This window comes from Podarcis filfolensis, assembly GCF_964270895.1.
Source record: "Podarcis filfolensis genome assembly, chromosome: 5".
Classification (NCBI taxonomy): domain Eukaryota; kingdom Metazoa; phylum Chordata; class Lepidosauria; order Squamata; family Lacertidae; genus Podarcis; species Podarcis filfolensis.
In genome coordinates this window covers 38,931,478-38,958,625 of record NC_139608.1, presented here as the reverse complement: position 1 = coordinate 38,958,625, position 27,148 = coordinate 38,931,478, and the positions used below count along the sequence as shown (strand labels likewise).

Sequence of the window (27,148 nt, the reverse complement as noted above, 5' to 3'; positions counted from 1 at the left end):
AGGGGAGAGGTGTTTGGCTTCCAGAATCATTGTTTTTCCCCTCTTGTCTAAGTTGGAGAACAGGCCATTTGTCCAGCAGAGACTGAAGGCCCTGCCACAAAAGCTTGAGGAGGTGCTAGTGGTGGTGGGAGGCAGAGCTCTGGAAGAGAATGAAGAAGATGACCAGCAACCACTAATCTCCAGGAATTTTGCCTTTTATAACACTAAGACTAGTAAGTACCTGTCCCCAAACAATGTCAGAACTGCACTCTCCAGCTCAGAGCATCTTTACGTCAGGGAGCAACTAGGCTCATGGTACTAGGCACTGCAAGGGGATGGCAACAACTGAAGTGGTATAGCATTTAGAGGTAGGGGAAATACAATCTTCACCTTGGTACCTGTTGCTATCATCTTTATGAGTTGGCCTTTACAGGGTAGATCATGCTTGATGGTGCCACTCTGTAGTGTTTTGGGGAAATGCATGTTTCCAGACCCTTGGTGGTGGGTGGATGGAAAAGATGAGACCTGAATCCCTCAGAAACAAGACAGAGAACTAATTATTGCAGAACAACCAGAATATGAATACAGAGGGCCTAGTATACTTATTAAAGGTATTTAGTTGTATTACATATTAATATTTTTGTAACATTTAAAAGTAAGACTCTAGTTTAGTGCAAGGATAGCCAACATGGAGCTCTCTAGGCTACAGCTCCCATCAACCCAGCAAGTACAACCAATGGTCAGGGGTGATGGAACCGGTATTGCAACAAAATCTGGAGGTCCTGCCAGCTATCTCAGTGATTTTGTGTACACCAGTCAAGTTGTTTTAGCTCCTAGCGAGCAGTTTGGTAGAATATTATGCGTGCTGTTGTCTTTCTATCACAACCCCCCCCCAAAAAACACACACACACACAATGGGCTGGAAGTTTAACTTCATTTGCTCCTTTTGTTTTGTCTTCCTTTACGGAATTCCTCTGGAATCAAGAATAAAACCTCTCACCCTTCCTCCACAGAGTGGTTCCACTCTTTTATTGTTATTTATTTATTTGGTGATTATCCAGTTCTTACATTTGCCTTTATCTTGTGGCTGTTAAACGAAGAAGTTTGAAAAATATAGGTATATAAACATTTAACATTTAGACTTGCCATCTCAAGACACCTACCATTATCCAAAGCCACTTTCTGTAGCAGAAAGACTGTTGAGGGCAGAAGCAACCATGCCTTGGACTTCGACCTAGAATAATGCAGGCACCGACAAACAAGGATTTCAGTATGATGTAATGCTCTGTGCTCTTTTGGCGTTGGTGACTGCTGAGCAGCTGCATTCATCTCAGGCCAATGTTGACGTTGGAAGCTGTCGGGCAGGCCTGCAAATGCAGTGCATTGGGTAGAAAAACTAATTTGGAGAAGAGGACCTTTCTCATCGTTGGCATTATCTACGCAATATGATGCAATCGGAATGCATTCTGATAACACTGTGAACAATGAAGCAGATAATGACCATAGATAATTACCTTCAAACACACGTAGGTTTGAATAGGACTGTTTCAATATGGAAATGTTCCATGGAAAAGAAGTGCATTTGGTCTAATCATATCACTGTCATGGGTCATGGTCTTGATTTAGGGTAGTACTATGGAGTGATGGAACCCACAGGGGGCAAAGTCTCTTCACCTGAGAGCAGTAAAGAGTCTCAGAAAAACTAGAGCGTTTACTGGTTATACTGGTTACCTGGTTATAACACTTTGAGGGCCACTTACATATTTGGTTCTATTATTTCAGAAAGATGGAATGCTCTGCCTGATTTTCCAGACTACAATAAATGGGGTTTTTCTGTGATTGCTCTAAATAATGATGTTTATGTCACAGGTAAGCATAATACTCTCTCCAAGTCTATGTTGTTACTAAGCCTTTGAACCTTTTTGGCGTGTTCCCATACTAAGACATTCTGCTGAGATCTTGGGAGGATGGATTTAGTTGTTTGGCGTGTGTTCTGGTCTAAAACAGATAATTTAAATCAGGGCAGCCAGATTGCATAGTTATCTAATAAAATGTAAACCGAACCACAACCCACCATTTTGAGTCATATTTTGCTGACAGATTCCACAAGATTTTCAAGAGAACCAGAACTCCTAACAAAAATATCATGAGGGTGTTAAAACTGGCAGAGGAAGAGGAGTGTGGGGGCAGCGTGATCCCGGTGGGGTGCCATCATGGCTCCCCCTCCTCCCACGCTGGGCACCATGCCCCACCCCTACCTGCTCTCCGCCCCCCGGTGCCGGAGCATGAAGCTCCGCCACTGGGTGTTAAGCCATAATAATGTATTAAGCCGTAATATTGAAGTGCTTGTACAAAAGTGGCCACTAGGACTCTGTGTGAGTATGATGGCTATTTCCGTTTTCAGGTGGCTCCAGAGGATCACGAAATGACACATGGTCAACAACTCAGTCCTGGTGCTTCTGCCTCAAGGATGGTGCCTGGAAGCCCATTGCACCAATGCTGAAGCCACGAACCAACCATGCCAGTGCTGTCCTCAACGGAGAGATCTATGCCATTGGTGGTAGGGAATGAGATCTGTAACATGGGGGACTCTTGCTTTACGTGCATGGGAACAACAGGCACTAACAAGGATGAGGCTGGTTTAGTGTGGACAATATCATAATGTGCCTTCTGGCCATTCCAAATCCCTATACTACAGCTTGAGCAGAAGAGCCTGCCTTTGTAGGACTGAATTTCATACAGAAGGTTGTGTCATTTATATTCAGAGGACTTGGATGCTTAAGAGCCAGTGTGGTGTAGTGGTTAAGAGCAGTAGTCTCGTAATCTGGGGAACCGGGTTCGCGTCTCCGCTCCTCCACATGCAGCTGCTGGGTGACTTTGGGCTAGTCACACTTCTCTGAAGTCTCTCAGCCCCACTCACCTCACAGAGTGTTTGTTGTGGGGGAGGAAGGGAAAGGAGAATGTTAGCCGCTTTGAGACTCCTTCGGGTAGTGATAAAGCGGGATATCAAATCCAAACTCTTCTTCTTCTTAAGTCCATCAATTTCATTGGTGTACTGTGACTATGATTTAGTTGGAGACACAACCCAGACCCTACATATTAGACTTGTGGGTTATTTTAGCACTAGTGTTGCTCAGTGCAAATATCTGTAGGCCTTGACTGTGCTCAAACCTCCTTTCCCCCCACTTCTCACATTGTCTGTAGGCACCGCGGTGGACGTTGTGGAGGTGGAGTGTTATGATCCTTATAATGACAGCTGGTGCTTTGTGAGCCCTGCCTTGAAGTACGTCAGCAACTTCACCATCGCCGGGTGTCTTGGGAAGTTGTACCTCATTGGCTCTTGTGCTGTCAAATACAACGCATTAACCCTGCAGTGTTACAACCCTGCAATAGGTAAGAAGGAACAGAGGGGAACGTGTATGAATGGCTTTTCCAAAGCAGGCCATGGGCTCACTGAGCAGGCCAAGGGGGTGGGGCAGGTGCAAAACCAGAATCCTTTCTATTCTGCAATCTTGGAAATGGGCCCTGTGGCAGGGGCTTTGCTAGGTACTTAAAAGACCTGGGGCATAGACCCATGCAAAAATCAAAATGGCAGATGTCGGGTCTCATTGGCACTATGCTTTGTAAAATGTCCAGCCACCCTGTTTGCAGGGTGTGTGTGATTGAAAGGGGGGGGAGGGGCAGGAGATCAAGGGCCCAGGGCAAAAGGCCCAGAGCTTGGGCAGCTAGGAATAGGGGAAAAATTTGGTTCAGTTCATACTTAAAAGCAAACTTTGTTTGTACTTTCTGAAACAATTTGCAAACCAAAACGCGACGATCTTTTGAAATTTGCACCTCTCCTAATTTCACAATGCAGTTCCCCAGCCAATAGATGTGCATGAAAATGCATTTACTAGGATAAAATGAGCATATAGTTGCATATATTGGAGAAAATAAATACAAAAACACCTTGCATTAGGCAAAATTGCTTGTGAAAATGTGTATTAGACAAAATTGCATGAAGATGTATATTTAAGGAGAATTTTATACAAAAATGCTGAATCAACTTAAGACTGGAAAAATGAGAGGAAATGAAAGAAAGTGAAACTGATGTGAAAGTGAATTTGCCCATTCCTACTTTTGCCCATTGCCTCCCTTCCCATGCCCAGCAATGCCCCCTGCTCTGGTTTAGCTCTAAATTCCTTGTGAAAATGTTTTTGTCATCATTAGTATTGAAACTGAAGCCATTACTTCCTACCACATGTCCTTAGAAGAATGGGATGTGTGTTGAGGGACACATTACTTTTCCTCTCCCTCCCATTGGATTAAATACTATAAATATAAAACTGGCCGGTTGTTGATTTGCAGGAGAGGCCCTTTTGAGAATGCCATCACTTACAGAGTTTCACTTAATGGGCATGAGGGATGTATTTTGTGTTGCTTGCAGATTGTGAAATGCACCCCCTTCAGAGCTACGATAGTCCCCACTCTCTCTGTTTCTAGAAACAGTGTCAAGAAGACACATACTTTTAATTTGACCTTTTAGATTGCTTTTAGTACCGCTGTTGCTTGTGATGTTTTAAATGAAGCTTTATTGTTTTAAGGTTTTTATGATTATGATGTTGTTTTCATTGGTTTGGTTTGCTTAGTTTGTTTTATTGTTTTGAGTTTTGTTCTCCTTGCAGCTGAGCCACCCCTACCTAAGTGCAGTGCTTTATTTTTTCATTTCTGAGTGAATGCCAACTGTGTTTCCTCCCACTTAAGAATAAAGGTGTGCATTCACGCATGCCTGTGAAGTGGGGCCTACATCTGCTGCCAGCCTCTGGTGATGACAGCCCTTGCGAATCATTCTTCCCCCATCCACAGAATAGCCCCATCTTTCGTTCTGTTTCTTGGCCATGCCAAAGTGTTGTGGAATGTGGGCAGCTCAGTTTTATGTATGCAAATATGAACAGTGGGCTTGCTGTTAATTTCCTGCTGCCCATTTGACCTGTTTGAACCCTGATGCTGCTTTGGTATGGCTTTTTATTTCAATTTGTCTTATGTCCCAAAAGCTAATTTATATGGGGCAGAGGGAGAAGTTGTTAATGGGGTGTGACTTCCTGTACTGGCTCACAGCCCAGAGTATCTTCCGGCAGCTAATGCTAGACTTCATTTGTGTCTTTCTGCTGGAGACACAGCCTACTCCACTTCCTACTTCAGTTTCTGGAGTTGCTCCTAGTGCTCCTTGATCCAGCTGCCTATACAGTGGTACCTCGGGTTAAGAACTTAATTCGTTCTGGAGGTCGGTTCTTAACCTGAAACTCTTCTTAACCTGAGACACCACTTTAGCTAATGAGGCCTCCCGCTGCTGCTGCCGCACGATTTCTGTTCTCATCCTGAAGCAAAGTTCTTAACCTGAGTACTATTTCTGGGTTAGCGGAGTCTGTAACCTGAGGTACCACTGTACTTAGATGTGCAAGTGATCTATTTGCCACGTCTTTTAGAAAAACTCTCAGCTAGCATCAATTTGCTTCACGTAATCAGGAAAGATATTTGGTACGATGTGACTCAGGTTTAGTTGCCTGTGGGGGCCATGTGACAAACTGCAGCACCTTCCATTTTTGTCTCATGATGTTATGCTATATAGGAAGGACGTCGTTGATCCGTTTGCCATGTCAGCTCCCACCCACAAGCCCATCTCAGGATGTTACATAGCAAACACTAATAGTACCTTGGTATTCTTGATACCTTGGATACTTTTAAATGTGGCTTTTACTCATGTTCTCTTACACTGTTACCTGCCAGAAGACCTCATATACTCCTTTGGCTATTAACACAGAAGAGCTGTGGCTCAGTGGTAGGGCTTCTGCTATGCCTGCAGAAGACTCCCTGCCATCTTTAGGTAGGGGAATGCCCCCCTGCCAGAAACCCTTGAGGGCCACTGCCAGCCAGTGCACGCAATACTGAGCTAGTCGGACCAATGGTCTGACTCAGTAGAAGGCCGGTTCCTGTGAACCTATGCAGACGTTGTTTTCCTGTGATTCTCTTGCTTCCTAGCCCAGTAAAGGCAGCAGTGATGACGGGAATGATGTGATCAAAAGTACAACAAAGTGTGTTGAAAACTCACATAAACACACATGTCTATTGCAGCCAGGCTGAAATCAGGACAGGCTGTTTCACTGACGCTGGTTTTACATGTAAACAATCCTGACCTTTGCAGGACTAATCTAGGGCAGTCTCTTGTGACAATCTGCCCCTGCTCCATTTCTTGTCCATCTTCCTTTTTAGCTCCCCCATCCCCTGAGATTCGTATGTCATTCTAATATAGAATGTTTTTAATATATAAAATTATTATTATTATTATTATTATTATTATTATTATTATTACTACTACTACTATTACTGTTATCTTCTAGATGTGTGGAGTGTAATTGCATCCCCTTTCATCCCCAAATACCTCTCTGCTCCTCGATGTGCCTCTCTGCATGGAGCCATCTACCTTATTGGCGACAACACAAAGAAAGTCTATGTGTATGATCCAGATGCTAATATATGGCAGAAGGTGGGTAAGGGAGTAATGTTCTTTCACCACTATGTTTCAGGGAAGGTCTGTGGCTGTAGCACCCATAGAAGTAAATACAGATTTCTGTGGCCTATAGGTTTGTTATGGGGAGCGGGCGTTTTAAAATGCCGTATTTCTTTCCCCTGCTCCCCCCCCCCCCCGGCACTTTTCCAGAATGCGTAACCCAAAGTAATATGTGAACAATGCCTGAAGGATGAGTGCCCATGTTCCAGCATGGCAGGAAGCCTATTCCTTGAGTGAGGATACCCCTGGTAGCAAGCACAGCATGGCCTGTTCCTCCAGCCTGTTTGGCTTCAGTGAAGATGTGTGTAATGTTGTTGGAGGGTTGGTTTACGCAGCGTCACCCTCAAACCCTGCGGCAGCTGTTCGCATGGCGTCAGTGCTCAGCTGACTGTGTAGCGCCCACTCCAGTCCTCAGGACAGGTGCAAAGAATGCCCTGCCAGTCTCTCCATCCCCGTAGATCTATGAATAATGGTTAGTGCCGTCAGTTTCCGGCCTTCCATTGGTTATGCTCTTGAGGGCGGTCTCTTTAACACTTTCATGGCAACATCTTGTCATCAAGCAGTTTCTCAGCAAGCGTTCTGCCTGGTTGGACCCAAGAACTATTCCTCTGCAACCTCGCCCTGCGATCTTTTCATGGTGTTCTGCAGGAGAGGTGGACAGACGTTATGACAAACAAGAATAAAGCCCAGCCTTGTTAATAGTGTAACTACATACAGTTGAGGGAGGGAGACAGAGAATAAAGGAGATGGCTGACTTTTACAATTCAAGGGACTACACCTCTGGTGGCCAGTCTTTTCAGCAGGTGTAAGTTCGCAGTATAGCAGGGGCATTATAGTACACACACAGCCTCCCTTTGTGCTTCATAACAGTTTAGCATCTTCTCTACTAAGCTGGGAAGCAGACAGCAATGTAGTATTAAAGAAATCAGCTGGCGTGCAGCCCTGACCTTGTGCCACAGGCTCAGGGGTCAGCCTGCTACAAACTCCTGCTGCATCTACCACTTCTGGCATATGCGCCCTACTAGATTGGACACCCATTGCTATGCCATATCAGGGATGGCATGTCTATACATGCCTAAACATAGGCAACAAGACCAAGTGAACTCAAGTATATGTAGCATTTCAGATTTGCTTGGCTTAGTAGATAGAAATAAGTAAATGTGTCAAAAATGTATAGTTAAAGTGTGCTTAAAAATGCATACATTCAAGAAAATAGAAGGCTTTCTATTAGGGGAAATTGCTTTGCGTTTTGAGGTCCCCAAGCCACCCCCAATAACTCACACATCACATGTAATTTTTGTTTAAGGTTTTTGGCATAATTTTGGCCACAACTTTATTTAAATACATAACTGTGAGTGGTTGCTTAGGCATTGGTTCCGACTATCTGTCCCACCTCCCAGCGACAGAACTGACTTCCAGATTCCAGTGAAAGCCAGTCAGGGAAAACAATATTGGGGAGAAATTAAGCTGGGCACCAGACCCTCACCTCTCCCCGCATGCTCCCAGAGGCCTTGCGTGGCCCAAGCCCGATGCCAGGGACTTGGACAAAAGCATGGCAAGCCCCTGGATTCCTTTAACGGAATTGCCTTGCAACACCAGCATTTGGAGGGGTAGGCACTTACCCCTCCACCAACCAATTTTTTAACCAATGCCTAACCGCAAACCTTACAAGTTGTGACGATTTGCTACGCAGTAGGCAAAAACCAAATGGCTCCAGCCAATCAGCCAAATGGACAAAATTCCTACCAGGCCCCTGCCCCAAAAGCAGGCAACCCCATGACAGGCATAGCAAGGTCAAGCACAAAATCCCCATTTCAGGGAGGATGGGCGGGTGATCCAATGCACGCAGCAAAAGAGGACGCTCAAAGCTGCGTGCCCAGTATTTAAAACCTTTGAGCCCAACCCACAAATTGGCAACATCCAAATCTCCCCAGAAACACAAGCACCCAATCACATCCTATGGCCATCCAAACAGATCAGCCCAGCAACAGTGGGGTGGCCTGCTAGACCCCACCGCAACATGTGTTCTCTATTAGTGAGAACACGCTTTGTAAAAATGTGTGTATTAGGCAAATTTGCTTACAAAAATGTGAACATTGCAAGAAAATTACACTAAAGTGCTGAAGAATTTCCGTGATGTCTTTAAAAAAAATCTGCAAACTGAATTTAAGCGTGGAAAAACAGAGAAACTGAAATCAATCAGTTCATCCATCTCTAATCCTACAATGCGGTACACACTTACCTAGGAGTCAGTCCTACTGAACTTAATGGGACTTGCTTCTGGATAGACATGCCTAGAATTGCACTGCTAATGTCTTTGGAATTAGAGCTCTTAACTGAATAACGTTGTTAATATACAAATAAATATATCCTGCATTCATGTAATTGTAGATATGTTACTCGCTGCCATTGCAAAGAGCCTCATCCTCCAATCTGAGGATGGTTCACATGCTCCTCCATCACACACGTGTGTCTTGGCCTGTTCTCTGAAGTACGGGCTGCTATAATCAAACTTTTTGCACCCCACATTTCAAGCAAGAGATGCAAAAAGGACCCCATTTGGACTTTTCTGCTGGACAAGGTATCTAAGGCTAGTGTGTACCAAATCCAGCTTTTTTACCTGTTATAGAAATACCCAGACAACAACTTAATAACTCTGCTAAGGAAAGGGTGCAAGGGGTTTGATGATATTAACTTGCACTATATATTTCAGCCACTGGATGGCAGCACAAACCCCCGTCATATGATTCCATCAAGGAACTAGGTGCAAACTGTATGTTGCCAATCTGCTGTCTTGTTTACAGCGGTTTGCTCTGCGGTTGTTGTATATGATTTGCCACATAAACACAGATCCAGATCATGTCCACTCTGTTTGCAGGTGCAACAGCTTCACACCCTCCATGAAAATGGAGGGATGGTACCTCTTGGAGGAAAACTCTTTGTCACCGGAGGATACTGGAAGGGCATGGATGGTGACTATCAGGTGGAGATGGAAATTTATGACTGCACTAAGGATGTCTGGAGAAGGGAAGGAGCCCTCCCATGCTTATGGCTCTACCACAGCTCCTCCTCTATCTTCATGGATACTTCGAGGTGGAGGGAACCTTTCCTAGGAGACCATTTGTGAACAGAGGGTGGAACAAGGCCTCACAGCACAGCAGTTCCTGCCACAAGTTCGGAAAAGGAACAGAGTTTTCAGTATCACACTTGTACACTTCCTTTTGCCTTTTTTGTTCAGACCGTTTGAATGGTTCTATCCCCCCCCCCCCGACTACAGCTCTTGTTGGGCTGAATCACCTTGCCCCCACATAATTAGGATGGATAACTTTGGTCACAGCACTAGCACGAAAACACCAGTGCAGAACGTGAAATGATAACCTGCCTTTATAAATTGCAAGAAGCGAGGGGTTAAAACAAAAAACCCTGCAATGGGCATATCGTCAGAAACAAAAGACTGTGTTAACCTCTACGGTTACACATAGTGCCAGGCTGCCTTGACAAGCGTCTACCAACATAATGTGTGAATTAGGAACTTACAGAACTTGGCCAAGAAAACTTGGCAATTTTAAAAACATTGTTCAGTGTCCGTTCTGGAACGATGCCGCAGCTGAGACCTGTGAGATTCCAGTGCACAGCACATGATGAGTATTATGCTCATTATGCTAGAGAACCTGACTTCCCTGAGCAATGCTACCCACAGTTAAGTGTGCATAAGTCCATTGATGTCATTGATTGCTTCACTCTTTTGGGCTGTGGCCAGAGTCCAAAAGGGGCCAGATGTAACGTGAGCCAGCTGTAAATTAAAACTAGAAGTCTCTCAGTGCTAATTTGAGATCGTGGTGACTAAGATCGATGAGTGACATTAGTGACCCATTTATCACAAGTTTCTCTGGTTTCTCTGGAATTCTTATTTTTATATCTGTTTTTATTGCCCTAGGATTCTTTCTGCACTTCACGAGGCACATTTTCTGTTCAGTTTAAATATCTTGCATGTGGACTGTATGAATTTTACCTGTAAAATGGAGACTCACCTCTTCCTGTTGATTTCTACAATTCATCAGTATGGTCAAGAAATCTGACAATAACTTCATCATCAATTATGTAGTCTTTTCTTTCTACTGTTGGTGCTTGATTAAGTAACTATTTTCTTTTAGGTAGGTTTTAAATGCTGGACAGTCACAGAAGCCCCCTTCCATCGTCATTATAGGAGTGTTTTATATGAATCATACGTATGTAGCTGACACAAAATGCAAAGGAGAATTCAGTATAATGTTGACAGGGGACACGGGTGGCGCTGTGGGTTAAACCACAGAGCCTAGGACTTGCCGATCAGAAGGTCGGTGGTTCAAATACCCGCGACAGGGTGAGCTCCCGTTGTTCGGTCCCTGCTCCTGCCAACCTAGCAGTTCGAAAGCACGTCAAAGTGCAAGTAGATAAATAGGTACTGCTCCGGCGGGTAGGTAAACGGCATTTCCATGCACTGCTCTGGTTTCACCAGAAGTGGCTTAGTCATGCTGGCTACATGACCCGGAAGCTGTACGCCAGCTCCCTCGGCCAAAAAAGCGAGATGAGCGCCGCAACCCCAGAGTCAGTCACGACTGGACCTAATGGTCAGGGGTCCCTTTACCCTTTACCTTTTTATAATGCTGACAAAATTGAGATTGTGGGGTTGAGCACAGCAAGATGAAATTCAATAAACACAAGAGTTCATTCTGGCTTGGCCAGGTGACAACTTAGGAAAAAAAGGGGACATTTCTATTTGTCCAGGTTAGCCTGGGGGAAAGCTTACTTCTATGAAAGCTTGTAGGGTAGCTCTCTAAATTCTTTACCTTGGCTTATGAGATGTTTATGAAATTCTTACTTTGATTTATGCATAGAGCCCCTCCGAATGCTATGACTCATCAAATCCTAATAAAATAATAATAATTAATAATAATAATCCCACATCAATATGACTGGTTTTACTATTTATGTAGGGTTGCCATACGTATGGGAATTCCTGAACATGTCCTCTTTTGGGTGTCCTACATGCCAACCCAGGAGGAATTTTACATTTTAAAACAAATGTCCTGGATTTGGGGTTTAAGTGTGGGTGGGTGACTCTGGCGCAGGTGACTGGGCTCTGCCATGGGTGGAGAGGCTATCAGACAATTGCCTTAAAAAAGCTCAACAGCTTTTTGTGTCTGCATTTTTACCTCTTGAAATATGGCAACCCTAATTTCTGTATTAAGTCTGACTTTTTCAGGGTGGATAACTACATTCTTTTAGGTGGTTTATCTTTCAAACAAACCTATGAGGTAGGCCTCTATCTTTGCTAGTTACAGGTGGAGCAATGTCTATTTATACCCCATCCCCCATATCCTCACTCTTTCATCAACCAAGCCAGGTGGGGTACAAATGATATAAGAATTGTTGTTATTATTATTAGCTGCATGGTGTAAGTTTTCCCCAGTCTCCGATTGGCTTCCAAACAGCTGGAGCCTTTTGATAATATTTATTGGCAGCCACCTGCTAACAGCTGCCTCGCAACACCTGGCTGTGTTCTAACTGGAAGGGAGGAACAGCTGCTGAAGAATCTAGCAGGTGGAAAGGCTGGCTTGTCTTTCTCTTTCCTCCTGACGTCAAAGGACACCCAGTGGATGGGTAAGAAGACCTCTTGCTTTGCTCCACCCCACCCTGCTCCCTTACTTTGAAACTCAAAATGCCAGAAAGATTGAAATTATGTCCATAGTTGTGGTTGTTGTTGGCATCTGTCTGTCTCAAGAGATAATGGAGTTTGCCTCCCTTCCCTCTAGAAACCACCTTTTTGACCATTGGGCCCTCTGTTGGTCTCGTCCACTCAATCCTCCGGAGCCTGTCTTTGCATGCAGGAGAAGTCCCTAACTCTGTGAGGGTTTGAGACCCATCAGCTACCCTTTCTTGGTTTAGTTGGCCAGTCAGAAGCTGTTTGCCAGGGTGTGGCTGCTGTTGCATGCTGACAGCTTCTAGGAGCCACAGGTAAGAGCTGAGTGCAGGGTGGAGGCCAAAGGCGGCCAAACTTGCACATGTTGGCACATCACTTGCTTTTAACTTGCTGAGATAGAAAAACAGGAGCATGAAAAGCTAGGGTAGTGGAGGAAGACATATAAGCTTCCTTGCTGATTTGGTTGCACATAATGTTCCTATAAAATCCTGTCCGGTGTTGTGGTTGTTATCATTTATCATTGCAGAATTATTTAATACTGTACAGTAATCTGTAAACTTGCATCCAGTTTATAAAAAAGAATCATTTTAAGAAGAAAAGTCCTGGGAAGTGCTTATTTTACACTGTAGTTATAATACCGAGCCATATATGTGTTTGTGTATGTACAGTATATGTATACTTTACTCACACCTCTGTTATACTGAATATCATTTTTGCTTGCAGTCAGCTGCCTTGGTGGCCTGAGATCAGGCAGGAAAGGCGGAATAGAAACATTTTAGATAATATGTACAAAAGCAAATTATTTGTAATCAATGCACAGGCTGCAGGGTGTGGCCTTCCAGATGTTGGACTCTACTCCCATTGGCCCTGGCCAGCATAGACAATAGTCAGGGATGATGGGAAGTGTAGTACAACAACATTCGGAGGACAACAGCTTTCCCACCCTTGTCTTACTGGAACAGGCACTTTCTGCCACACAATGGAGCACCAGTGTAAAAATGATTAGATGTGGCTGATGTAACAGAGTTTGCAGTTTTCCGGCAATAGAATACAAGTTATCAGGGAATCTGTATACATTGACAACCCTTCTACACTACATTTGTTTTCAGGAACAGATGGAGTTTTCATTCCCATGACTTCATCCGTGTGGTCCTTCCCTTCACGGAAAAGGAGAGTGAGAGCGAGAGAAACAGCTTGGTTGCATCACTCTGCTGGGAACAGGGGGCCAGGGCAATGACATGAGAGCTCAAGAATGAAGCACAGATTTCACACAAGCGTGGAGAGGAGAGTTGATTTCGTTTCTCCTCTCCCCCCTTCCCTTCTTCATGGTAGTTCTACATCTATATCCCATCAGTAAATTCCCAGCATTTCACTTAAACCTGACCCTAAAAGAACGAGGAGCTGACATCCCAGGCAAAACAGTCCTGTGCATCCATCCTTTAGTTTAGAACACTCGCCTAAGAATGGTAGGTAGATGTGGTGAAGTAGACGGAGTGCTGGACTTGGAAGTCCTGGCTGCAAATCCCCACTCAGCCAGAAATCTCACTGGTGACTGAGGTTTTTGAATGTATGGTCCCGTTCAAACATCACAGTAGCTGGGTTTGTACACGGCACAAAGCAGCGGAGGAATGACAAGGGTGCTGGGAGTTGTTTGGAGAACCTTAACAAATTACAGCTCCCAGAATCCTTTGGGGGAAGTCATGCAGCGGCAGTGCATACCATTTCGCTGCTTGAGGCAAAACAGGAAGTGCTGCCCTCTTCTGCACCACCTCGGCAACTCACCTGCCACTGCCAGCATTATCTCCCTGGAAATCTCACAAGACTTCTCACGCTCTGTGTGATCTCATGAGATTTGGGCAAGACATCACAGGAAATTGGTGCCAATGCCAGCTCCATTTCTCCGCCAGTGGCAGGTGGGCGGGGCACCTGTGGGGGCACTGTCTCGGGGGCTTCTGCTGCCTGCGGGGGTTGCCTCACCCCACATCATGGGTGGGTCTACCCTGAAGCCATGACTGTTTAAAGTGGTATGGTCATGCTTTGGTGCAAGTATGGCCTAAGCTATACTTAGAGCAGGCCCATTGAAATCAATGGTGCTTAAGTCCATTGTTTTAGTGGGTATTTCTCTTGAGTATGGCTCTTCAGAGGAGATCACTTCATGTTTCCATGATCACTTGAACCAAAGCAGAAGATTCCTCCATAGACTTTCATCATTCCATTCTCTAGCTTGTGTTTTAGAGATGTCACTATATGTGCATTTATTGAAGGTCTAAATCAATTTGATCTGCTGGCAACTCTTTTGTTATCATTAATAGTTCTAATATATATATGTACCAGACATGGACAAAGAATTGTGATATAACCTCCCTTCTCCTCCACCCCTTTGGCCCCCCTCAGCATAATGAATTAGGGCTTTGTGTCATTCCACGCACATAAACAAAATTGCTTTGGTGATACCTGTAGAGAATTGTTCTTTTTTTACTAGGCATTTTGCATTTGTGTTTAACTGAGACACAGCCATACAACGTTCTTCTTGTTTAACATTCAGCAGAAATATATTTCCACAACGGCCTTGAAACTCAAAGCTCCTCCAGTTGACCTGTTTATTGAGCATTCAACCAGATTTGCTTGGCCAAACCTTATGTGGAGGTTAATCTGACTTCTGCTCGTCATTGAGCATTCATCCAGATTTGTTTACAGGGAGGTCATTTGGCAATGGAAATTCACCCTTGTTTTCGCATGCAATCGAGTCCTTCCTGCAAAATAGCAACAGTCTGGGGGCGACCCTAAGAATCCTTCCTTCTAAATGCTGTGGTTATCAGAGCATTTTGGTTTTTGTGTGGTATGAAACTCCTCCATTCACTAGGCAACGAAAAGTTGTTGTTTCTTTAAGTGCTGCGAAAATGTGGTACCTCGCAAAGAGAGAGTGAAAGAACATGAAGCGTCAGCTGTTGCTTTTGCTGTTTTTATCGTATTTTGCTGTTGCTGTTTTTATTGCTTTTATTTGCTGTTTTGTTTTTGTTGTTGTTTAGCTGTATTGCCTATATTCCCTCTATGGATTTTAAATGTTGGCATATGATGTCTTGGGAATGGAGGCAAGATATGGGATATAAATATAATGATGATATGTGCACCATAAAATAATTTCACATGTACTGCCCCCCCCCCAAATAGAATTTGAATAGAAGGCATTAGGGAACATAAAGATGTGGCGCCAGATGGGTACAAGTGTGTAGATGAGGTATAGACCCATCCTCCAGAGTCCTTCAGGTAATGGGCGCCAATAATGAGAGCCAACATGGTGTAGTGGTTAGAGTGTTGGACTAGGACCTGGGAGAGCAGGGTTCAAATCCCTGATCTCTTTAGTCACAGTCTAACCTACCTCGCAAGGTTGTTGTGATTAAAAAATGGGGGCGGGGAGGAGAGCCATGTACTCCACCTTGAGCTCCTTGGAGAAAAGGCGGGATATAAATGCACCAGCTAAATAAATGGAAGGACGAATCAAAATAATTAACATTAGAGAGCATAAAAATGGAGGTGGCGCAGGATGGGAACACGTGTAGAACAGGTGGGGAACCTCTGGCTCTCCAGGTGTTGCCGAACTCCAGTAATTAATCTGTATCTCCCCCAGCCTCTCCCTGAGCAGACACTTCCTATGGGAGAAATGGAAGAATTCCTGCTTCCTCCTCCCGCCCCGCGGCATTCGAATTACAACGCGAGCTCCGCGAGCCTCCGGTTGTTGTAGTTGGCGATTGCTGCCCGTAGGTGGCCCTCTAAACCCTCGCCTCAAGTGGACAGAGGCGGCAACTTCTGTGAGGCGGGGAATTCAAGCTCTTTAAAGGAAGGGAAAGCAGCGGCGACCTTTAGAGGGGCGAGGTGGACGGAGGGGCAGCAGCCCGAGGCGTCTCGGAGAGGGCACTGGAGGGGGTGTTGCGAAGAGGGCGAGCCAGGTGCCCCCCAGGCAGCCAGAGCCGCCAGCCGAAAGAACCGCAGGACTTCGGCAGCCTTGATAGGAGAGTTTTGTCCAACAGAAGACCCAGGAAATTGCCCTGTGTCATTTGGTTGGAGCTTTTCAGTCGAAGGAAAAATAGTTCCCCGAGTCCCTTGACTTGTAGGGGACCATCCCATGATATTTTTTCTGCCCGTCCAAAAAGAGGCAATTGATAAATCCACTGGAAATTCCTTGGTGAGGTGTGTGGGTACCATAGTATTTACTTTTCTTTTCATCTTTTTCTATTATTATTATTATTTAATTGAAGAAGCCTGACAGTCTTGATTGGGTCTGCCCTGAAAAAGTAAACAAGCCAGGCATTGCTGGAAAGAGCAGTGGATAATTTCTTCCTGCACTCCATTCTTCCTTTCTGGAATCCCCCCCAGGAATATCGACTGCTGCCCATCTGAAGGTCCGCAGCTTAATCTTTGCCCTGTTCTTCGTGAGGATCTTTTGCCAAGGCCTAAATCCAGGAGTCTGTCTCTATAGAAACTACCAGCGTGCTTGTGTGCCGGAGGATGGCTGGACCCCTCCTTTCCAGCTGTCCACTTCGATTACTAGCCATGGGACTGCTAGCAATGACTTTTTGTGCCAGCTCTATGGAAACCGAAAAACATGGAAACAGAAGGAGCCAGGAGAAGAAATCCGGATGGAATGACTCTCTCACGGGACAAAAAACAAGCAGCCCTCCCTTGTCATCATCCAATGACCCGGTAAGGACAAATGCTACTCTCAGCTCACTATTTGGGGTGTCTTTAACCCATGCCTTAATTGAAGTAAACTTTCCCCTTTGAATTTAGCCCACAAGGGCTAAAAATGGGGGTAGAGAACGGAGAAAAGAAAGTTGTGCCCAAGTAAGAAAGAGTAGGTTTTGCTTTGGAACGTCATGTAGGGGAATATTTGCACAGGCAAGTGTGAATGTGTGTCTCCTTCTTTTGCAAATAGTCTACTCCTATGTGATCCTATGTGCAGGTAGTTACTTGGTAATAGTTCCCACCGAGCTCAGTGGAACTAGGTATGTATAGCCACAATCCATTTTACTTCTGTTTTATGTGTGTTGCCATTTCAATGTGGGTTAAAATACTTCTGTTTTAAAAAGTGGTGGCCCTAGTATGCCCACATGCTTATCTTTCACTGAGTAAAGGAAGAACACTTTGCCCATTTTCCAGCTAGTAGTAACACTTTGAAATACCACTCCTTTCTCTAGATTGTTCAGATGTACAGCTCAAGGGATAGCAACCTATATACTTGAGCAGAAAGGAGAGAGGGTGCTAACACTTTCCTAACTGCCCCCTCGTCCTGCAACATGGGGATGCTCCACTTTGACTGGTCTTAGTCTACAGCAGAGATGGGGAACCTGTGGCCTTTCATCTGTTGCTAGACTACAAGTCCCATCATCCTCTGACCATTGGCTATGCTTACTGAGGAGCTAGAAGTCCAACAACATATGGAGAACTGCAAGTTATCTAGCCATCCTTGCAGGGGTGCCAACTTGAATAATATACTGGGGGGCAGGTAAGCTCCACCCTGCAAAATCAATCACAAGGCCATTTGAACACACACCATTTGAATGGCATGGTACACACACCATTTGAATGGCAATGCCCATCAACTTTGGGGGCCCTGGCCCCTCAAATATTTTATTAGGGGGCCAAAGAGACCTCAGCCCCTAGAAATTGGCTCCTATGCATCCTTGCTTCACAGCAATCGCAGTAGACCAACTATAGAAGATATGTGAATTCTTGGAATTACACTGAATTCTACTAGCAAAGAATGCAGCTGGCCAATCTACTGGCATTACAGGGGGTCAGACTAGATGAGCCTTGGAGTCCCTTCCAACTCTACAATTCTATGATTCAAAGATGTTTTGAAATGGAGCTATTTCCTCTGGTATGAGAGAAAGGCCCAAGACACTTGTTAATATGGAAATCATATAGTCAAGCATGACAGCAGTATGCACTTCTTAACATGTTACCCAGACCCTCTCTGGCCATCTCCCAACCATTCCCTTTCCTAGGGAACTGATTAAATCAATTAAGCAGGGGCATTTGCAAAGACCGAGGGCATCTGCCAGCACAAAAACATCTGGCAAAGTATTCTTGCTGCAGAATAATGTAACATTCAGCTTTCTATAGGCACCTTCAGCAGTAAACCAAATCACGGCAAGTAAGGCAGATGATGGAGTGTGTGTATGGGTTTGTGTTGTAGGAGGGAGGGGGAGATCCTGTAGGGTGCCCCTGCCCTGCCTACTTTCAGTGCATGAGGAAATGCGGCTGTAAAAGGTTCCCCTTCTCTGATGTTGGCTGAAGGAAGCACGATTGACACATGGATACAGCAGACCTTACGAAGATGCTGAGCAAAGATAATCCTCAACGTATGTTTTTGGGACAATGTGGGGTGTGTGTGTTCGTGTTCCTGGTTGTCTCTGCCTTTCACATGCCTTTTCTTTTACTTCTCATGACATAAAGGAAACTGCTGCAGGAAAGATTCGCAGGGATGAATCCCGGGCTGCTTGGATGCTTCTTATGAACAACGGGGTGAACAATAAAAAAAGAAGCAAAAATAAAGCCAAAAAGTTCAAGGTAAGCAATATTAACAGTGTCCTCATCTTGACTCACTTGTCTTCAAAGTCTGTTCAGATAAGGGATTCTGAGACTCTTTTCATACTCTGTTTTCATGTCTGCTGTGCACTCACTGCGTTTCCAGCACAGCTCTTTAATCAGTGTTCACATGACATTATCCAAAATGGATATGTATAAAATATCACTGTTTGATGAGTTGTTTCTCAAACCAGGCTCATGCTGATTGAAATCTTAAGCGGTTCCTAATTCATCTCCAGTCAGGGTGTAAACACCTTTGCATGGGGGGAAACTACAGAAATGAATCTGACACTAATGAAACTGTGCTGATGTGTACAGTGGGTGAGGGGGGCGACTGTGGGTAACCCCCCCCCAAAAAAAATAACCCTTCACTGCACTGCACTGTAAGGTGGTAATGCAAACATGTCCTCAGATTGACATTCTGAGCCTTCCTAACTGTTGGAGCCTCCCTAAATTTAACCAAGACAGTTTAAAGTCCCCCTCCTCAAGCAGTGGTTCATGGCTGCATGCACTTTAAGAGACACAGAGAAATTGCTGCACAGAAATTAAAACCTTGTGAAAGAAAGACTGCTCCCTCTAGTAATAGTGTTTCACCAAATCCCACTCATAGGATCTCCAGCATACAAATTCCTAGAGTATGGTCTGACAGGGATATGAGGAGTGTGTGGGAACAACATATACACCATCTTTGGTTCCATGAGAGAAGAAAGGCCGAATATAAATGTACAAGGTCTGTTGTGTTGTGTTGTGTTGTGCTGGTTAGAGTGTTGGACCAGGACCTGGGAAATGAGGGTTCAAATCCCCAGTTAGTCATTAGGTGACATTGGGTCAGAAACTGTCTTTCTACCTAGCATACCCGACAGAGTTGTTTTGAGGATAAAACAGGAGAACCTATGTGCCGCCTTGAACACTCTGGAGGAAAGGTGGGATTAAAATGCAATAACAGTAAAATAAATAGAAGGTGAATATTTATTTCATGAATGGTTTGGGGAGAGGGAGTCATGTTGATGTTGATGTTGATATGAGACGTATCTTCCCATGTGAACCTTTGCAAGTGAAAAGGACCTTTCTCTTCCCTCCTAGTACTGGAGCCCCTTTCAGGTAATTAAATAAAGCATCTTGAAGCAAGAGCACATCAGACCAGCAGAAGCAGCCTTTAGGAGCCCAGAGACTGAGAGTTGATGATAGCTAGGCAGACAATAGGTTTGGTGGTTGATGTGAATAAATATGGATCTAAAATACTGTCCTCTATTTCTTTCGGTTCTAGTTTGGCATTCCAGGACCCCCTGGTCCACCAGGACCCCCTGGAGCCTTAATCACCCAGGAGGAGCTGCTGAGAGAATTCAGATTGCTGTTTAAAGGTATGGAGGTTGTTGCTCTCCAAGCAAACATACCTTGTTTGCCTTAGGCACAGAATAATGAATTGGGCCCTTAATAATAGGTGACATTATTTTATTTGACATTATTGTTGTCTTAATGTACCTGCTGGGTTTTGATGGAGACTTTACTTTTGGAGTTCTACTCTTGAGGACTAAGATACGCTTAAAATATGATATTAGATTCCTGCATTACAGGGGGTAGGACTAGATGACCCTTGTGGTCCCTGCCAACTCTACAGTTCTATGATTCTCTGTTGTTGGGGTTATTTGCCCTGGCTTTGGATTTCTTTAAACCACAAACATGATTAAACTTGCAATTAAAACTGTGGCTGTTGGCAAGGTCAAGAATATTAATCCAATAAAAATAATTTATTATTTATACTCCGCCCATCTGGCTGAGTTTCCCCAACCACTCTGGGTGGCTTCCAGTCGAGTGTTAAAAACAATACAGCATTAAATATTATCCAAGATTGCAACATCCAAGTTAAAAAGGTATATTCTAAGAGGAGTGCAATCCATGCCACTTTTCTGCTGTTAGAATTCAGATTCAGTCAGTGTTTTGTGTGTGTGATGGTACGTATCACCAGTATAGATTACCAGCTCCCCTTCTTCTGCCGCCCATGGCAGCCATTATGCAGATTCCAAGTGGACCTTCTAGGATACTGGTTTTCATATACAGGAATTCCTCCAAGAATTCTGCTATTACACAGGCCTCTAAGACACCCCCTTCAGTAACTTCAACCTTGCATCTTCTCCAGCCAAAGCTGGTAGGGAAACTCAGAGGTGAAGCATGGGGGTGGGTGGGCAGGGGGCCATGGCCCTGGGCATACATGTCTGATAGGGCACAACCAGGCGCCCCCACTACAGGTTCCTGTGGGGAGGCAAGGTAAGCCAAGCCACGTCCGCGCTGGGCCTTCGGAGCTGGGGCAGTGGTAGTAGTAGAAGAAGTGAAGTTTGGATTTGATATCCCGCTTTATCACTACCCGAAGGAGTCTCAAAGCGGCTAACATTCTCCTTTCCCTTCCTCCCCCACAACACACACTCTGTGAGGTGAGTGGGGCTGAGAGACTTCAGAGAAGTGTGACTGGCCCAAGGTCACTCAGCAGCTGCATGTGGAGGAGCGGGGACGCGAGCCCGGTTCCCCAGATTACAAGACTTCCGCTCTTAACCACTACACCACACTGGCTCTCCTCCTCCTCATAGTGCCTCCTTCTCCTCATTGCCGGTATCCTGATGATCCCCCAGCCCCTGGGGAGGGAGGGTGTAGCATCTTGTGCTCCCCTTTGCTGTCCAATGACTCATCCCCTGGCCACGATGCTGCCTCAGCTCTTCTGGGGCTCCCTGGGGGCTGTGCCCTGGCCCACTGGTCATACTGCTTGTGAGTTGCAGTCCACCATCTAGATTGCCCCCCCCCGTTTCTCCACCCTTGCAATCCAAATTGGATTCTGCCATAACATCATCATGCTCAGATTCACCACTAAGCAGAAGTCAATGAAGGGGAGCCGACTGAGGATGTCATGCACTAGACATTAAGGAGCAGGTGTGGCCTAGCAGTAGTCACGTTTTCCCTTTCCCACCCATGGATCTGAGCTACAGTCACCAGGATCCTAGCAAAGATTTCCACTCTTAAACTGTGGGATTTGTTACCACAAAGATGTAGTGATAGCCACCCATGGAGGTTGCTTTAAAAGGGCCTTAACTTCCATGAATTTGCCTAACAGTTATCACTAGCCATGATAGTGGCTACATCTGATGCTGGTGCCAAAAGTGTCTGTGAGTACCACTTGTTGAAAATCACATGGGAAGATTGCTGATCCTGCCTGTGAATTTCCCTTGGGCATCTAGCTGGCCACTGTGAGAACGGAATGTTGGACTTGTTGGAGCTCTGGTCTGATCCTGCAAACTCTTAAGTCCAGTATTTTTACTGCTCTAGAAACAGGTGAACATACATTCCAACGAGCCAGCTGTCCAAAATAATACAGATTCACAAAGTCTTGGGACTGCCAGTGTTAAGATGGCTATAGGCATATTGACTAGTGTGACCTTGTTGTGTTTGAAAGCAAGTAGGTGCAGGTTTGGACTTACAGAGAACGTGAGTGGGCCCACCTCAGTAACAGGGCTTTGTGTTTTGGCTGTTCAGGTGTAATCAGGGAACGGGAAAGGATCAGTCAGAAAGCCTGTGACAACTGCCAAGAAGAAGATGACAACAGGTCCAGAGGAGAAGATAACTTTCTGGCCCAGATTAGTGGACCACTTCTAGAAAGCAGGGAGCATGGGCGAGTGCAGGCAGCTTTCCACTGTCGGACCCGGAGAAACATTTCAATTGAACGGCGGTCATTGCAAGAACTTCAGTTCTATTACATAGTGAGTAGCTTGGTGTCATTTCTTCTTGCAAATGTCAGCAAAAGGGAAGGTAGTTTTTGCTTCAGTATCCCTAACAAGACAACCAACCCTATAAATCCTGTCTTAACCCCCCCCCCCATCTCGTGATTTCTAAGGGTATTACGAGTGTGTTCTGCAACTGATGATCTAAATAACTGAAACCTGGTTTTCCAGAATTTAAGTTGTCCCTGGAAAAAATGTTTAGATACACAATAAAAACTCTGGAAGCTGCCACCATTGATGGAGAAATATCTGTGCACCAGGCTCTGAATTTGTTTGGCCAAGCTAGACATATGTCCCGTTATAAAATATTGCCATATTTTGTTGTTCATCTCATAACTATGCATCCCTCTTAAGTATGTTCACAAGTGATCCACGTTCGGTCCCTTTTCCCTTTTATGAATGTCTGAACCTTGGTTCTTGAAGGGTGTTCTTCAGCGCTCTATTTCCATGCACCACAGGGAAAGCTGGAACAATTTTCTCCCCCGCTTCATAATCCTTTTGTTGTTGTTGTTGTGCGTAGCCTAAAAAAGAAGAGATGTTCCACCGCGGCCTAGGGCTAAACCTTAACAATGGACAATACATAGCACCTTTCAGTGGATACTACATCTTCACTGCCACGTTGCATATTGGTAAGTGTTTAATTAAAGCAATACCATGTTGGATTCTTCAAGATAGAAATGCTAAGTAATTTGGAGCTGGCAGTTAATTATCCCCACCCCACTCTCTTACCAATGTTTTTAAAGAAAAGTAAAGTGCACATTCTAGAAATAAGAACCTGGAAGCACTATGGAGTTTGACATTATCAACTCTAGATCTGTAAACATCTTGGGTAATAACGTAGCCCTGAATTCAAGGAGAAACGTAGCAGGGGAGGATTCTGTAAGCATCTTTAGTAATGACATAAAAAGTTGACTTTGCAGTGTAATGTTAGTGTTGGAATTTGCTTATCAGTTTCAAGTGGATGTCTGATTTCAGCTGAGCATTCTCTGAGGCAAGCTGAATAGCAGCATAAAGGTTGCATATTGAACAGAGCAAAGTTCAGTGAAGCTCTGAACCTTGGGTAGGCCTTTTAGACACTGTCAGATAGCCTCCAGCTGCTGGTGTCAAGGATTGCAGCCCAGCAGCAAGCCTCCTCTGTCCTCCGGCCTGACTAGTTGCTGCCTTTTGTAGTTCCAGAGGTTCAGCTAAAGAAGAACCAGCCCCGCACCCGCGAACGCCTGCGCTTGCTGATCTGCGTTGAGTCCCTCTGCCGACAGAACATGTGAGTGTGTGGAGTAGAAATAGTATTGTTTAGGAAAGCAGCCAGCTAGAATTTCTTTCAGTTCCAATTCATTTCTACTCTGCTACATGCTCCTGCTTTCTCTGTTTTACCGTATGAAATTCACATTTAATTTCAACTCTGTTGTAAGCTACCCTGAGAACCCTGGGGTATAGGGCAGCCTATAAATGGGGAAATAGTAACTTCCTTCTTGACCTACCTTCAAGGCTGAATATGCAGATTTTCATATATATTCTTACTCTCCAAGCAAACTTATTGGGCTGGTTATGTGCTAAGCAACTAGTAACTGCCTGCAGAGGATCCAAACTATACCTGCAAGCTGACTTCAGAGGGGCTCACTGGATTACAATGAGCCTCTTTGAACTTTGACAGGTGTTAAGGTTGGTCCAGGGTAGGATGAAGGATCTGGCCGCACTCCTGAACTAGTCCAAATGATACACAGTGAACACTGATGAATGAGGTTTCTGACCCACTCACCCACATCCAAACCTAACTCTTTCCAGTGCACCCACCATTCATCAATTAAAGTGATGAACAGCCTACCCTGTTATTTTCTAGGATTGTTCATGTTGATGAAGTTGTCTTTTGCTTTCAGTTCTCTGGAAACAGTGAGCAGGTTGGACAGAAACAATGAACATTTCACAATTTCAATCCATGGAATTCTATTCCTGCAGGTGAGTAAAAGCCATGAAGGAAAGTTGTAAGATGTTGTCATAACCAGCAGTGCTTAGAGACACAAATCTGGCAAAACACCTGCATTTTGTTCTCTCCTGAATAAAAAATGCAGGCTTTCCTATAGCTGTTGAGTAACTGGAGGCCTTTAGCATGAAATTATAAAACAATTTGCTACAAGCAAAGTATGCAACCTCTTTAAAAGGTAGCATAGGCACTAGGTATATCTGAACAATCCTAGGGACGGCACCAATTTTGGCACAGAAATCTGCTTTCTTTGCTTACCCACCTTTATCTTCTCTGTTCCAGGCTGGCCAGTATGCTTCAGTTTTTGTAGACAATGCAACAGGATCCACCCTCACTGTTCGAAGTGGGTCTGACTTTGGTGCTGTCCTCTTGGGCATTTGATCGGCTCACAGCCAACTATTCTGAAGGTGAAACCTTGCTTTTCATCAGCCCCTATGCTACATTCCTCTCATTCAATCAAGTGCCTGGAGCTGGTAAGCACCAAAACAAAGCACTATAGCTGTTGATGCAAAGCTAGCAAACCTCCACTGCTGTTTACTGGTTAAGCATACCAAGGTGAAGAATTGGATTTGAGAAAAATGGCCCAGCATCTAGTAAAACTGATTAAAAGGATGGTGAACAAACTTATAAAAGGAAGCATCAAGTGTTAATGGGGTTGATGCAACTCAGCTAGAAGTTCCTCCTATTCCTGAATGTCTGTTGTTTGATGCTTAAAATTATGCAATCTGTTTGCAGTGGTTCTCAAAAACTAGGTTCTTCATGGAAGCATACATGCTGTTTTGTGCTCAACAGAAAAGCCTTTAGCAAAGGATTATATATTTTTTGGAATATCTTTTAGTATCTCATTGGTTCATAAGTCTTCTAAGTTAAAAGTGCTAACTTTTGTTGATTTTCTGCCTGTCTGGTGACTTCCTCAACCACAAGCAGAATTTGCCTATTGCTTTGTGCTGCATGGTGCCCAATATCCATTGCTAACTTTCAATGAACGGTGGGTAGATTGGCTACCATATTTAGAGCAGGGTTTTAAAAAGAAAGGGAAGAGATGGTAGGCTATTTATTGAGTCCACTGTTAGCCAGAGGCTTTCTATTGCCTTAGGTCAATTAGATTGCACTGTCCATTTAGAATGAAGCCCAATGGACAGAGTGCCCAGCTTTAGTGCCACTTATTTTGAACCTAACTACGTGACGAGGGAAGAGATGGTTATTTCCATTTCTTAGTAACTGTCCTTATTTTCTCTGAGGCTGTGTACACCCTAAAGTACGATATCCAAGAATTGCGAATGCAGCACCACCCTCTTCTTCTATTATTGTAACCTTGGGCACGTAGGCAGGCATTAGAACTGCTCCTGTGTGGTTTTTTTAAGTGTGTGGGATGAACACATACCCTTATCTATTTTAGCCTGAGAAGTTACTTGTGTAACAGGTTGCCCCAGCTGCTCTATTTTATATAATCAGTCCCTGCAAGTCATCGTGGAAATTTTCATAAGGGAGTACCACCTCTGCTTCAACAAGATTTGTTTCTTTGATAATTTCTTACAAGATCAGTTTAAATAGATCAGTTTAAAATAGGACAGTTCAGAATGCAGAAAGCCATGTTTCAGTCAGTACATAGTGCTGTGGAAAAACTGACTGCATCAAGAAATCTAGCAAGGAGTTCTTGATAGCTGAATCTTTCTACATGCAAGGATTAGTTTTAATATAGAGTAACACTGACAAGTAAGCTGCTCCCCTTGCCCTTCATTCCTTTTTCCTCTCGAAGAATAAGGAACAGGGAAAGTTTATTTCCCTCCAAGCCAAAAAAATTCTTAAGAGGCAGAGCATACTGAAAAGGATTCTGGGCAGCCAAATATTAAGTTGTTAGGTTTCAGAAAAGGCAAATTCTCAGTAAACTGTATACACCCACCCCTTTCCACTTTGGAAATGCCACACGGCCTGATAAGGCCACGGTGGTGCCCTGCCCTGCAGCACAATCAGCATTAGCCTTCCCACTGAAGCTTCTATTATAAGCAGGTCTATTTATTGCACTATATTAAGAAATATATTTATGCACTGGCTGTTAAATGCATTTTATTTACTTAGAGAAGGAACATACAAAATAACCAAGGCTGTAAGAGAAAAAGTGGTGTTTTTTCATAGACTTGCAATACAGAATAGTGCTGGAGAAGGTCACACGTACCACACACCCTTAGTTTTAGAGCTGTTCTTGCATTCTCAGACGTGTTTATCTTTCGTTCCGATTGGCTGGGTGTATGTGCATGCACTGACACAAACTGTTGCACCGTGGTGTACTTTCTGTAAATTATAATGGATTGGTTTCAAGACAGTTTCTAATTAAAAAATATATGCTTTCCCTTGTATTAATTGGCTTCTTTTGCTAAAGCAACTGCTACGAACTGTTTAAGACAACAGATCTATGATCACAGAGGACATCTGGTGACTGAACTCAAACATGCTCACCACTTGACTGAAAACATCAAGTGGCGACTTGCATAGGAGTGTGTGCCATTGCTTGCCCAAAGTCAGCTCATTCAAGGGCCAGTGACTCAGTGTAGAAGCCTCAAGTCATGTAGATGCAGTTATAAAGCAGCCTTAAAAACCTCCCAGAGTTC

The 27,148-nt window shown here is 44.4% G+C and overlaps 2 protein-coding genes across 7 annotated transcripts in view; both read left to right on the top strand.

Moving 5' to 3' along the window:
• The window catches only part of LOC310763724 (kelch-like protein 30), a 38,081-nt gene extending 27,465 nt beyond the window's left edge, over nucleotides 1-10,616 (top strand). For all 3 annotated transcript variants that reach the window (XM_083616338.1, XM_083616337.1, XM_083616336.1), the window contains 6 exons: nucleotides 53-212; nucleotides 1,762-1,848; nucleotides 2,384-2,539; nucleotides 3,184-3,372; nucleotides 6,357-6,502; nucleotides 9,405-10,616. In XM_083616338.1, coding sequence (XP_083472464.1) covers nucleotides 53-212; nucleotides 1,762-1,848; nucleotides 2,384-2,539; nucleotides 3,184-3,372; nucleotides 6,357-6,502; nucleotides 9,405-9,653 — 987 coding nt within the window. In that variant the 3' untranslated portion in view covers nucleotides 9,654-10,616. The remainder of the gene's footprint in view (nucleotides 1-52; nucleotides 213-1,761; nucleotides 1,849-2,383; nucleotides 2,540-3,183; nucleotides 3,373-6,356; nucleotides 6,503-9,404) is intronic.
• A 517-nt stretch (nucleotides 10,617-11,133) lies between these two features.
• On the top strand, nucleotides 11,134-26,896 carry ERFE (erythroferrone). Of its 4 annotated transcripts, none has more exons than XM_083616377.1 (9): nucleotides 11,134-12,169; nucleotides 16,584-16,910; nucleotides 18,666-18,779; nucleotides 20,065-20,158; nucleotides 22,317-22,540; nucleotides 23,082-23,190; nucleotides 23,732-23,822; nucleotides 24,436-24,514; nucleotides 24,822-26,896. In XM_083616377.1, exons 2-9 carry the CDS (start codon nucleotides 16,716-16,718, stop codon nucleotides 24,918-24,920), a joined length of 1,005 nt encoding a protein of 334 aa, XP_083472503.1. In that variant the 5' UTR covers nucleotides 11,134-12,169; nucleotides 16,584-16,715; the 3' UTR covers nucleotides 24,921-26,896. The 4 variants fall into 4 exon arrangements, with proteins under 4 accessions (XP_083472503.1, XP_083472501.1, XP_083472502.1 ...); XM_083616375.1 differs by lacking the exon at nucleotides 11,134-12,169 and adding an exon at nucleotides 15,920-16,018; XM_083616376.1 differs by lacking the exon at nucleotides 11,134-12,169 and adding an exon at nucleotides 15,936-15,967.
• The last annotated feature ends 252 nt before the right edge of the window (nucleotides 26,897-27,148 follow it).

Excerpts from the sequence above, each read along its gene's own strand:
- ERFE (XM_083616377.1), top strand. The coding sequence starts at position 16,716 with ATGGCTGGACCCCTCCTTTCCAGCTGTCCACTTCGATTACTAGCCATG. Across the intron at positions 18,780-20,064 it reads ATAAAGCCAAAAAGTTCAAG|TTTGGCATTCCAGGACCCCC; the intron begins GTAAGCAATATT and ends TTTCGGTTCTAG. Across the intron at positions 23,191-23,731 it reads CACTGCCACGTTGCATATTG|TTCCAGAGGTTCAGCTAAAG; the intron begins GTAAGTGTTTAA and ends TGCCTTTTGTAG.